The sequence below is a fragment of the Palaemon carinicauda genome, chromosome 41 (genome assembly GCF_036898095.1).
Source record: "Palaemon carinicauda isolate YSFRI2023 chromosome 41, ASM3689809v2, whole genome shotgun sequence".
In the NCBI taxonomy this organism is placed as follows: domain Eukaryota; kingdom Metazoa; phylum Arthropoda; class Malacostraca; order Decapoda; family Palaemonidae; genus Palaemon; species Palaemon carinicauda.
The window spans coordinates 48,831,900-48,845,235 of NC_090765.1; the positions used below are offsets into that span (position 1 = coordinate 48,831,900).

Sequence of the window (13,336 nt, forward strand, 5' to 3'; positions counted from 1 at the left end):
TCGGTCCGTGGCCTTGTGAATCCAAAACAAAACATGTTCTTGGTGATCCTTCTCTTGACTTTCCCAGGGCTGATGAAAAGTGCCAACACTCGGAGCGAGCTCTTGAAGTTTCCTCAAGTTAGTACTTCAAGTTCTTCCCAGGCATAGCAGCCGTTGATCTGGATCATAGGTCACGCTTCGAAGGACTCCCAATCCGAAGAGCTCGAATCTGGGGTTGAGCTGCCAGGAACGAAGTAGAGTATTACTTGGCCCATCGGCGTGAATGAGACGAGGGTGGCCCCTAGGGTACATCGAGTCTCTTCGCTAAGGCCAATATGAGCAGGAGACCCTTCCTCAACGTCGGGTGAAGATCTGCTGCTTGGACCACACGGGGTGCACCCTTGGAGACCGAAGGAAGCAAATCATGCCCCGTGGAGGAGGGTTCCTTCCAACTGAGGGTAGGTAGTCTTGAAGCTCCGTATGAATAGAAGCAATACAGACATAGAGGAGAGGTTAATTCCTTTCGGTCTGAAGGCAGGGCTCAAGGAATAGCGGAGGCCTTTCATCGCCGAAACCAGCTTTCCTCTCGAAGGTAAATGAGGAACTATGCTTTTACTGAAATATTGGCCTTAAAGGAAAGATAACCCTTCCATGACCCTAACTATAGAAAACAGTCCACTTGGCCAGAAAGACCAAAACCGAAAATTTTTGTGGGTATCATAAAATCCTCTTCGCAACTTGTTACGGAAAAGGGGACGACTCTCTCAGAGAGAAGCTGGAGAGTCCACAGGCGTGAAGTTGCAACAAAACTAAGGCTTTGTGAAAGATGTTCCAATGTGGCTGTAAGAGTGTCGTGAAGGGAGTTCTCTCGGGGATCTCCGTTGGGAGTTGCAGACAAGACGGGTCTTGCTAGAAAGAGACAGTCTAATGGGTGAGGCAAGTCTTCTAGCGAGACAAGACTGCCGACGATCCAGGCTGCTCCGAAGAGTGATGGCGGAGAATAGAAGATTCCAAGTCTCCCGACAGGGAAACCCACCATGGGGGAAGAAAGAAAGAAAAAAAAAAAAGTTGCAACTGTCAGCGCTTTTTCCCGCAAGCAGGAAGATTACATCTCGAGGAGATTTAAATGACGGTACCATTCGGACTCTGACCAGAGCCCTGAGGACAAATGGTACAGCAAAAGGTCCCCCCTCCCCTTTTCTTTGATGAATCTGATGGGAGCGTCAAATCCAGGGAAAAGAAACGAGGGTGTCGAGTCCAGATTCTCGTCTGTCAATCTTCTTCTCAGACCCATCTGCTGCCCGGGCCTCGAAGGGAACCAGAGAAAAGAAAGATCCCTCAAGCTGATGCACCTGGGATATAGCTGCCACTGAAGTTTGGATGAAACGGTGACATAGGAGACTTGAGCACTGCTGGTAGAAAGTGCATCCCGAGGAAGGAAACGCTATCGCCATCCTCCCACCTTGACCCTGTAGTTCTGTGGAAAAACTGCTGCAGGCCAAGGATGACGTACATGTCTAATGATACCTGCTCTGATAAGGAAGCTGGGACATTTCTCAAGATTTACTCTAATCCTCATTTCGTGGTAGACTCGAGGATGAATTGTCTTAGCAAGCCATCGAGACTGTTACAATCAGCCAGTCGTCCTTAAGTCCTCGGAGAATGAGGCACATCCTGCAGGCCCAGGTTGACACTAGGGTAAAACCCTCGTGAAAACCCAAGGTGCTATCGAAACTGAAGCTCCATACCTTGACACAGAAAGCCTGTATGAATGAAGCAATCTTCCTTGATCGACAGATGTCCAGGAAAACTAGGATTATGAGTCCTAGTAGTCAACCATGCAAACGAAATCTTGGACCGACTGCTTGTTTGACCGTAAGCCTCTCCTCGCCGGACATAGTTTCATGATCAAACTTGTTCTGAGGAGAGGACAAAACTGGAGACCTCTATAGGAAGAACTGGCTGTAGAAGCTTGTAGATATCTTGATGAACAATGTCGTCCTCTCCCACAAGATATTCAGACCATGAAGATTAAAGAGAGATCTGCCCTCACACCTCAACAGGTGGGTGGAAGAGACAGAAGTGTATGCTCTTGTAGGAGGGGATTATCCACTACTGGAAGAACCTCACTCGAGGATGAGAAAGGTAGTTATCTATAGAAAAGAACACCTGCTGATGGGAGAACTCCCACTGTGGAAGACCGTCATTCTCCAAGGGTTGATAAACAATACTGAGTCGAGCAAATGGTTGATCGTATATAACTCTCCTGAGAAGGACTTCACGGATGGAGGGTGAAGATGCTCGTACAAAGATCTAAGAGAGCATAGGCCAATGGAGACAGCTAGAAAAGATGTGGACAACCCAAGGTTTTTTCTCAGGAGGTAGGTCATCCATCCAAGGGCTGATCGGACACCGCATTCCATAAATATACTGTCTGGAAGAAATCTATTAACTAAGTTTCTATAGCCATAGCACAAGCCAGCGCTGGATCCAATTCCTTAGAACCGATGGAATGAAAGAGGGAATAATGCACCCAAATCTACATAAAAAAAACTATCGTCTATAATGTTCTATCACATGTAAAATGGTTAAGGGGGCCGGCCGGCTGATGCCGTTTTTCAAGGACAGGACTCCGACATCCATACCACTTACTAAGGTGACTTAATATATCTACAAACTGCATAGGATTTTTGCCTCTGACCTACAGTTTTGTGATCCTAGGGCGATTTATTCTTAAATTATGGTTTTTTAAATTCTATCTCCTCCCTTGATACTCAATATTAAGACCTGCAATTACTACCCTATATAGACAAATTAAATAAGTTTTTTTTCTAAAGTAATTTTTTTTACTAGATATGAATTTTTTCATTATGGTAAAAAAATGAACCCTATAAATAAGGGCAGAAAACTAAAAATAAGAAACAAAAATTAAAAAAAAGGACTTTTTATTTGATTGATTTATAATGTCTTTCTAAGTTGTATACCAAATATCAATACTATACCTTTAAAACTAAGGGAGAAGATAGAATTTGAAGGTCAATAAGTACGGTATAGTTTTGAGATACGAGCGTTCAAAGTTTTACTTTATATTTTTACAAAGACAATATTAATAAACCATGATTATCAAGAATTTTATGTTCTTTTTTGGATTATAATAAACTAAAAAATAATATACTTATCATAGTTCAATTATAAATGAAGATCACTTTGCTCAATATTTTGCTTCTTGGGGCACTGTGTCAGGCGAGACCGTCGCTCTTTCACCCACTATACTCTCTTCTTCACTAATTCCGCTATCACTGATATTACCCACTTCTGAATTCTTATATGAGCCAATTTTCTTCTTCCTTATATTAGGCTAGAGAGAGGTTGAAATTGTCTTTTCCTCTCTGAACTGATGAAATTCTTACCAAACCAAGAAGACATAAAAGCAAGCAATGTTAGAGGTCAAACTCAAACATGTACTCTCTTTGAGGTTTGTAATAGCACTGAAGGGTGTAATCATAGCTTCCTGTCTTGTGACTCATAAAATCTGTACAGATGACATTTCTCGCAATTTGTTTTATAATAAAATTAATAATTAGCAAACTTTACGATTACACAAGAAATATAGTACAGTACTGCAATTTCTTGTAGGGATCAATGTTTTCGGCTTATTGAGTTACATTTACAATTACCCTATAACTATGAAAGTAAGAGGAACTCTGACAAAATATTTCATATAAGTATGCTCCATTGCCATACGAAGCTCAGTGAATTTTTCAGGATTTTGAGTTTTTCGTCCTATACCCCTATATAGGTCCATTGCCTTACCGGCCGGGCCCCTTAAGGATGCTCATGATCAGCAGAGGCAAGAGAGTAAGAGCAATGTCCTGAAGACTGACCATATATAGCTTGCATAAGATCAGTGGCCCAGCCACCTTTCCACTCAAGTTAAGACCATGGAGGGCCAGAAAATGGCTCCTAATTACTCAACAGGTATACCTATAGGCTCTACCAAATAGCCCCTTCCCTTGATAACAAGAACGGTATGGTTACGAACACTAGCGAAAACTTTTTAGAGCTGCGAGCAGGACTTATCCACCAACTTACAAATCACGAGTCCATGTTATCCACCAAGATGCCACAATCCTTACTATTGCAGTGATACAATTCCATAGGAAATGACGAAGAAATTACCACAGTACTAAAATGTCAAAACAAAGGCTTCATTTAAATATACAGTAATTATTTTGCTCTTACCTAGATCTTCCAACATAGTTTTGATGGTGACACTCTGTTTTGCAATTTCCACATCCACCTCAAAGGTGTCCCCATCACTACTCTGAAGTTTAATACTTGGCATCTGGAAACAAAATCATATATGAACATGGATACCAAAATTCATACTTCAAATTCCACCATCGCCTAAGAGTTTCAACTTTTAACATACAAAGGTGAAATAAAATTAAAAGAGAATAAAAATTATATTTACAAATATTAAAACTAATTAAAGTAATATATATATTTCTTAGATACTTGAATAAACCCATCTTTTACTTATGAGTATCTTCCAACATGAACAAGATACATTTGCCCACCTGCCAGACATATTAAAGCAAAATTTTCTCTAACATCAAGACCACAGAAGGGTGTCTAAGGTGGATTTTGACAAGCCTCAAGTTTATATGTCTAGGAAAAATACACAATCGTACTTTAAAGATGTATCAACTTAAATTCATAAACAGAATTTGATAGTGTAATTTGTATCAAATACACAGTAACATTCAGTGAGTTAATGAATAGAATTTCTTTACAAATTTATCAAAGTAAAACAAATGGGATTTGAAAAAGAAAAATTATAGTAAACTGATAAGGTAATTATGACCAACCATAAAGTCATTTGGACTGGTAGCTTCTTAGCCACTTACAACGTGTAGAGTAGACTTTACCTAACTTGGATAATCAGCCTTAGCCATGTTAGTTAAGTTTTTCTTGTCCTAGCCTATGGAATAGCCTATATTTGAGAAATATCTGCAATCTGGGGATGTGTACTAGTCTTGAAGTTTTGTAGAAGGTAAAAAAATTTTCAATACAGTATACGGTGCTAGTGTAGCTTGTATCCTACGAGGATATTCAGAATGTAGCTTGTATCCTACTAAGGATTTAGGTTTTAAAACATGAAAAATATATTATTGCATTTATATTTTTTATTCAATGAGTACTTCTCAAATACATTTATATAAATTTCAGGATATAATCTGAAGGGCACAAAACCTAACACAGCCCACCTAACCTAACTTACTTGTTTCCAGATCACACACCTAACAGGGGGCAAGGCCCCCGACCTCCTTAGTTCACACAAATGAACAGGAGCGAATACACGCGAATAATAGAAAGTCAACAAATAAAAGAAAAACATCTCAGGAACAAAGGATGTCGATATTTTGTACAATTACCTCTGCCAACGAAGCTGGGAGGTGGTTATGTTTTTCCCCGCTTGTCTGTTTGTGAACAACTTCCGACCACAATTCTACTCATAAAGTAGTTTAACTTTCAGGGATTAATTGTTGAGACAGAGGTGATTTCATTTTGAAAATCCTAAGTCAAAGGTCGTCAAGCAAAAGGTTGACAGGAAATAAGCTGCCTTAACAGAAGTCTGCCCTTTGTGTTGTTATTTTCATGGATTTATTATGCGTCCCAGAGAATAATATATACAGAAGAAGTGGTTAGCTTTACCATTATTTATCAATATTCCAGTAAATTTTCCCAACCCAAAACTTGGGTAGGATTTAAGCTATACTGGCACCCCGCATTCTTCCAGAAGTAAAAGGCAAAGTAAAATTAAATAACTATAATTCATGAGAGTAGAGAAAAATGTACGGCTATTACACATAGAAGGGATACTGGCTAACCAAATGTAACCAACCTTAAACTATGGGACAAGTTCATAACCTAACCCAAGGAAATTTCTGCGACACAAAGATTTAAAGATTTGTCCTTCAGACTGGGAGGCCTAGTTTCTATCATACAGCAGGCACACATTCTGCCGTTTTAAGAAAGTGGAATTTAATGACAAAAGTGTAACTAAAACCTATGCTAAAGTAATGGCCATGTCAAACATCAGTAGGACTTTCATGAAATGGTATCGGTTTGAAAATAATTCAGATGACAGGAGCCATTGTGCTTTAGCTGTAATGAAACAAATGGCATATGCCCTAGCCTAAGCTTACCACGCCTAACCTGACTTGGCTTAATGCAGTCTTACCTAACAAAGGAAGGAGTAGTAGTAACAAATTATGGAAGAAAAAAAAAATCTAAAAAGCAGAATGACAGGACACAGCTATATAGGCAAGCCCATGTAGATTCGACGGCAGAAATTTTACGAACCCAAAATCTTGACAAAATTAGAGAGTAATCGGTCAAGTAACAACTTTTTCCAACGATTCGAGGGACAATAATAAAAACTTTGTCTCAAGTAGGATAGCCTAACCTATCGCCTAGTTTGGCAAAGCTGAGACAGCTAACATACTGCACATTCTTCAAATAGCAATTTAAAATATGTACACAATCTGACAAAGGGCTAATAACATGATCATAAAAGTACATTTTGGCATTAGATTACATCATGTTCATCAAGAATTTCTCGACGGTCCAGTAAAGCGTAGAATATTCCACAAAACAAAATCAATTTCAACTGCTCCAATTCCTAATTCCTATGGACAGACAATATAATAAATGTCGAGTATCTATCAAAATTAACAGGAATACCAGAAATTCCACCGACCACCTGAAATTCCAGAGTGAAATAAAAATAGATTTTGCCAACAATTCTGACTCGTCTCTTGCTTTCCCTTATTTGAGGACGATACCTTCACAACAAACATCAATAGCATGTGTTGATTTCATTATATATGGTGTGCCAATATCACTAACATTGGTATAAATATGAGAACATTAAAACAATGGATAGTTAGGGTGTAATATACCTTGATATTGGAGTAAAGCGAGAGCACTGACTAACAACCTGACACTCTTTGTACGCTCTGCACTAAGTAGTGGCTCCTGCCTGCCATCTATCCACACTGATTTGAAAAAATAGTGATAGAATGTCATCTTTTTTTATCATTTAAGTATGCCATCTTTGTTGGTCCTTTTTTCCCATTTAAGTATGCCATCTTTGTTGGTCCTTTTTTTTTCCTTTTAAGTATGCCATCTTTGTTGGCCCTTTTTTCCGTTTAAGTATGCATCTTTGTTGGTCCCTTTTTTCCATTTAAGTATGCCATCCTTTTTTTTCCATTTAAGTATGCCATATTTGTTGGTCCTTTTTTTCCTTTTAAGTATGCCATCTTTGTTGGTCCTTATTTCCATTTAAGTATGCATCTTTGTTGGTCCTTTTTTCCCTTTTAAGTATGCCATCTTTGTTGGTCCTTTTTTCCATTTAACTATGCCATCTTTGTTGGTTCTTTTTTTTTCCCTTTTAAGTATGCCATCTTTGTTGGTCCTTTTTTTCCTTTTAAGTATGCCATCTTTGTTGGCCCTTTTTTCCATTTAAGTATGCATCTTTGTTGGTCCTTTTTTTCCCATTGAAGCATGCCATCTTTGCTGGTCCTTATTTCCATTTAAGTATGCATCTTTGTTGGTCCTTGTTTTCCCTTTTAAGTATGCCATCTTTGTTGGTCCTTTTTTTCCATTTAACTATGCCATCTTTGTTGGTTCTTTTTTTTTATTTAAGTATGCCATCTTTGTTGGTCCTTTTTTTCCATTTAAGTGTGCCATCTTTGTTGGTCCTTTTTTTTCATTTATGTGTGCCATCTTTGTTGGTTCTTTTTTTTTCATTTAAGTGTGCCATCTTTGTTGGTCCTCTATGAAAAACCACACAGTTTAACTCTTCATTCGCCTGTTATTTAAATTATTTGTATGATTTGTGAATTAAGATGATAATAATTTTCACTTATATAATTAAGTATTTCCTTCTCTACAACATATAACAGAGTATTTCCTTCTTTAATTGGTATCCATTTACCGTTGAACCCTTTTCACACCAGGAATAAATTATCATTATTATTATTATTATTATTATTATTATTATTATTATTATTATTATTATTATTATTATTATTATTATTATAATTATTACTATTATTATTATTATTATTATTATTATTATTATTATTATTATTGTGAAAGATGAACCGCAATTAGAAAAGCAGAATGCTACAAGCGTACGGGCTCCAACAGGGAAAGTAGCTCATTCAGGAAAGGGAAAACAGTAGAGAAATAAACTATTAACCGGAAAAAAAGAAAATATAAAATATATTAAGATTAGTAATAGCGTTAAATACACATATCATAAAAAACTATGAAATGGTATTTATGTCAACCTGTACGACAGAAAAGCAATTTCAACAAATTTGACCTGAAAATCCTGATCCAACTACCAAATTAGGAAGATCGTTCCACAATCTGGTCATACCTGAAACAAAACTCCTATAATACTGTCTAGTATTGAACCCCGTGGTACAAAAGGCAAGACAATTAGAATCAATTCCATATCTAGGACTACTTACTGGATGGTGCAGTCTAGGGAAGATCTGAATGCAAAGGAGGGTCAGAATTATGAAAAATCTTATGCAACATGCACAACGAACTAGCTGAATGAACGTTGAAGAAATTATTACACAGATAACGGACAAGAAGTTTTATATACTGCAAGTTTTGTCTAACAAATAAAGATGAAAGTTGGCATCTGAAGACCAGACTGGAGAACAATTTAATTTACATAGAACAATTCACAGATTAATCATTCCCAATCCTGTCACTTGGTGTATCTATAACCAACCAAACAGAGAGGAACTAAATGCTGATTCTTGATGTAAGATAGAATGCACTAATACACCTAAGACATACAAAGAAAATTTCCACAATGTCATCCATTCCATACGCCTAAACAGGAGGCTCGTTAAGTAAAGCGTGCAAGCTCTCTACTCACAGTACAGCATTCACATATTCTTTGCATCCACCATCTCGATTCTTGAATATTGGGGCCCTACATTTCCCATATCTCTCTTACACCATCATTCCAACCTTCTTGTAGGACTTAATTTCTTCCCCCTGACACGTCCTAATTAAATACTTTCACTCACCTACCATTGTCACATTCTTTCCATACGGCCAAGCCATCTCAAAAACATTTTGGTGCATCCGTCACCTTTGTCAGTATTTCTGAAATTTATCTATATGGTCACATTTCTTAATAATTCAACTATTCTCACACTGCATGAATTGCACAAACAGTTAATCTAGTAGGAGAGTTCTACACTTTTCCTTTCATTACATTCTTTAACGCCCACACTTTATTTGAAGAAATGAGACTTGACCAGGAAAATCCTACCTGAACTCCTACCAAGGATTCCACACACAATTCAAGTATCTACCAAATCTTTTGAATACACATACTGTTTTCTTGCTTCACCCATACTACTGGTGGACTACCCTTAAATATGCACTCTTTGGTGTAGATGCAGCAGTTCCTCCTTTACTTAAACCTGATGGCTCTGTCACTCACTGTCCAGAGGAAAAAACAACCCTTTTGGCAGATGTATTTGACAGCAAGGAGAGTTATGAGAAACTCAAACTTCCTTATTCCTGTTTACCTGAAGCTAAACATACTAATTTAGATTTTCGATCTAGTGAAATTAAAGCTCTGTTGATGGACCTTGACGCTCATGGAGGTGTAGACCCAAATGATATTTTTTTCTTTTTTTTTTCTTTTATAAAGACTGCAGATTTCTTACCACCAAAGTTATATGTTATTCTGTACAAGTTAGCAAGAAGAGGAGCTTTTGACACGTTGGAGAATTGGTAATGGTATACCATTCTGTAAATGTGCTTGTGGTAGCTCAAATCCAACTGATTACCGCCCAATTTCCATAACTCCCATATAATCAAAAGTTTTTGAAAGTCTTTTGGCAAAACGTCTTAATAGGTTTGCTGAAGATAATCATCAGTTGCCTAGTTTACAATCTGGTTTCATAAGGGCCTTGGAGTATGTGATGTTCTTCTTACAATCTGCAATGCTGTACAAAAATCCATTGATTGTGGTCAGGAAGTTCGTATGATTGGCCTTGATTTTAGTGTTGCACTTGACCATGTTAAATCACGAGGCCCTTATTTTCAAATTCAAACAGTTGGGAGTGGGTAGGTCGTTTCTTAGCATTATCATTGAATCTTTAAGTAATAGCCTTTATCGCAGAGTTGTTGTTGATGAGTACCATAGTGAGTATAGGAATGTGATATCTGGTGTTCCTCAGGGTAGTGTTCTTGGCCCATTACTTTTCATACTATATACGCATGACATGTGGTTTGGCCTAGAAAACAGGCTTGTTGCATATGCAGATGACGCTATTCTGCATCAATTCCGTCTCCTGAATGTAGATCTGGGGTTGCCAAAAACTTTCCTATGACAGTAGCCTAATTTGAGGACCCACTAATTCCAAACTACGCTGGTATACCGTAAAAGCAGAATAATTCTAACAGATTAATAATAATAAAAAAGTAAACATTTCCAGCAATTGAAAATGATTTAACATTATCTTTTGCATAATCACCCACAATCACCTGATCTTGCTGTACATTTTCTTTACTTGAAGTATTTGTCTCGGATTCATACGTATTAATAGATGCGAGCAATCGTATCTATATCAAGGCATTAAACATTGGAATACTCTGGCCACTTATCTAAAGCCATTGCTTAGTGTTCGTTTTTATTAAGAAATCGTATACAAATCTGTTGTTATCTGGGTATTGAAGCTGTTAAAAATATTTATATTTGCCTATCTAATCAGTTTCATTGTTTAGGATATCCTGTTTGTAAAACTAATTCTTATACCGAATCTTTGCTTGATATCTACAGTTTTCAATGTTAAGTATTATTTTTTTTCATTAATTGTCAAAATTAAATATTTTTCGTAAATTAATTTCCAGTGAAACAAGTGATTGTATATTTTTTCTTATTGAGTATAATTTTTTGTCTTAGTCTAAGGTTTAGTTCAGATTATATATTTTGAGTGATTTATTTTTGGTGTTGATTCTTTTAAATTATTGTTAACTTTTCACAGAATATATTTAAGTTTGTAAAGTGTGTAAAATTTCAATCACCAATATTTTTTTTCTCAGTACTTCACTCAATTTCCTGACTAATAAACGAAGTAAGAGGCTGATTAAGAATAGTTCTTATAAAGTAATCACCTAGTTTTGTTTTGAGTAATGTAAGAGACCTTTGGATATTCAGTGTTCATGTATATTGTCATCTGGGAGTTGCATAATATTCTCATAGCTCGGGTATTTTTCAAGTTTAACAGATTTATGTAAAAATAAGCTGGTGAGTTTGGAGCTCGGGAGTTTACGTAATTCGCCAGCTGTAATAACATTTCATATATACTGTGCATGTGTATATATATATATATATATATATATATATATATATATATACATATATATATGCAGAATATATATATATATATATATATATATATATATATATATATATATATATATATATATATATATATATATATACCAAGGCACTTCCCCCAATTTTAGGGGGGTAGCCAACATCAAACAAATGAAACAAAAAAGGGGACCTCTCCTCTTTACATTCCTCCCAGCCTGACAAGGGACTCAACCGAGTTCGGCTGGTACTGCTAGGGTGCCACAGCCCACCCTCCCCCGTTATCCACCACAGATGAAGCTTCATAACGCTGAATCCCCTACTGCTGCTACCTCCGCGGTCATCCAAGGCACCAGAGGAAGCAACAGGGCCTACTGGAACTGCGTCACAATCGCTCGCCATTCATTCCTATTTCTAGCACGCTCTCTTGCCTCTCTCACATCTATCCTCCTATCACCCAGAGCTTTCTTCACTCCATCCATCCACCCAAACCTTGGCCTTCCTCTTTTACTTCTCCCATCATCTCTTGCATTTGTCACCTTCTTTAGCAGGCAGCCATTTTCCATTCTCTCAACATGGCCAAACCACCTCAACACATTCATATTCACTCTAGCTGCTAACTCATTTCTTACACCGGTTCTCACCCTCACTACTTCATTCTTAACCCTATCTACTCGAGATACGCCAGCCATACTCCTCAGACACTTCATCTCAAACACATTCAATTTCTGTCTCTCCATCACTTTCATTCCCCACAACTCCGATCCATACATCACAGTTGGTACAATCACTTTCTCATACAGAACTCTCTTTATATTCATGCCCAACCCTCTATTTTTTACTACTCCCTTAACTGGCCCCAACACTTTGCATCCTTCACTCACTCTCTGACGTACATCTGCTTCCACTCCACCATTTGCTGCAGCAACAGACCCCAAGTACTTAAACTGATCCACCTCCTCAAGTAGCTCTCCATTCAACATGACATTCAACCTCGCACCACCTTCCCTTCTCGTACATCTCATAACCTTACTCTTACCCACATTAACTCTCAACTTCCTTCTCTCACATACCCTTCCAAATACTGTCACTAATCGGCCAAGCTTCTCTTCCGCGTCTGCAACCAGTACAGTATCATCCGCAAACAACAACTGATTTACCTCCCATTCATGGTCATTCTCGTCTACCAGTTTCAATCCTCGTCCAAACACTTGAGCATTCATCTCTCTCACCACTCCATTAATATACATGTTAAACAACCACGGCGACATCACACATCCCTGTCTCAGCCCCACTCTCACCGGAAACCAATCGCTCACTTAATTTCCTATCCTAACACATGCTTTACTACCTTTGTAGAAACTTATCACTGCTGGCAACAACCTTCCACCAACTCCATATAACCTCATCATATTCCACATTGCTTCCCTATCAATATCATACACTTTCTCCAGATCCATAAACGCAACATACACCTCCTTACCTTATGCTAAATATTTCTCGCATATCTGTCTAACTGTAAAAAATCTGATTCATACAACCCATACCTTTTCTAAAACCACACAGTACTTCTAAGATTGCATTCTCTGTTTTATCTTAAATCTTATTAATCAGTACCCTACTATACACTTTTCCAACTACACTCAACAAACTAATACCCCTTGAATTACAACACTCATGCACAATACACGCACAAACCCAATCTACTGGTACCATTGACAACACAAAACACATATTAAACAATCTCACCAACCATTCAAGTACAGTCACACCCCCTTCCTTCAACATCTCAGCTTTCACACCATCCATACCAGATGCTTTTCCTACTCTCGTTTCATCTAGTGCTCTCCTCACTTCCTCTATTGTAATCTCTCTCTCATTCTCATCTCCCATCACCAGCACCTCAACACCTCCAACAGCAATTAT

At 37.7% G+C, this 13,336-nt stretch overlaps 1 protein-coding gene across 2 annotated transcripts in view; it reads right to left on the bottom strand.

Annotated features, from left to right (window-relative positions):
• LOC137632614 (S-phase kinase-associated protein 1) overlaps nucleotides 1–13,336 on the bottom strand; it is a 36,697-nt gene that overhangs the window by 14,647 nt on the left and 8,714 nt on the right. The window contains exons 1-2 of one of the 2 annotated variants that reach the window (XM_068364664.1): nucleotides 6,948–7,099; nucleotides 4,222–4,324 (exon numbers count right to left, since the gene is read on the bottom strand). In XM_068364664.1, the coding sequence (XP_068220765.1) occupies nucleotides 4,222–4,324 (103 nt within the window). In that variant the 5' untranslated portion in view covers nucleotides 6,948–7,099. Of the gene's footprint in view, nucleotides 1–4,221; nucleotides 4,325–6,947; nucleotides 7,100–13,336 lie in introns of those variants that run through there. The other variant, XM_068364665.1, reaches the window with a different exon arrangement.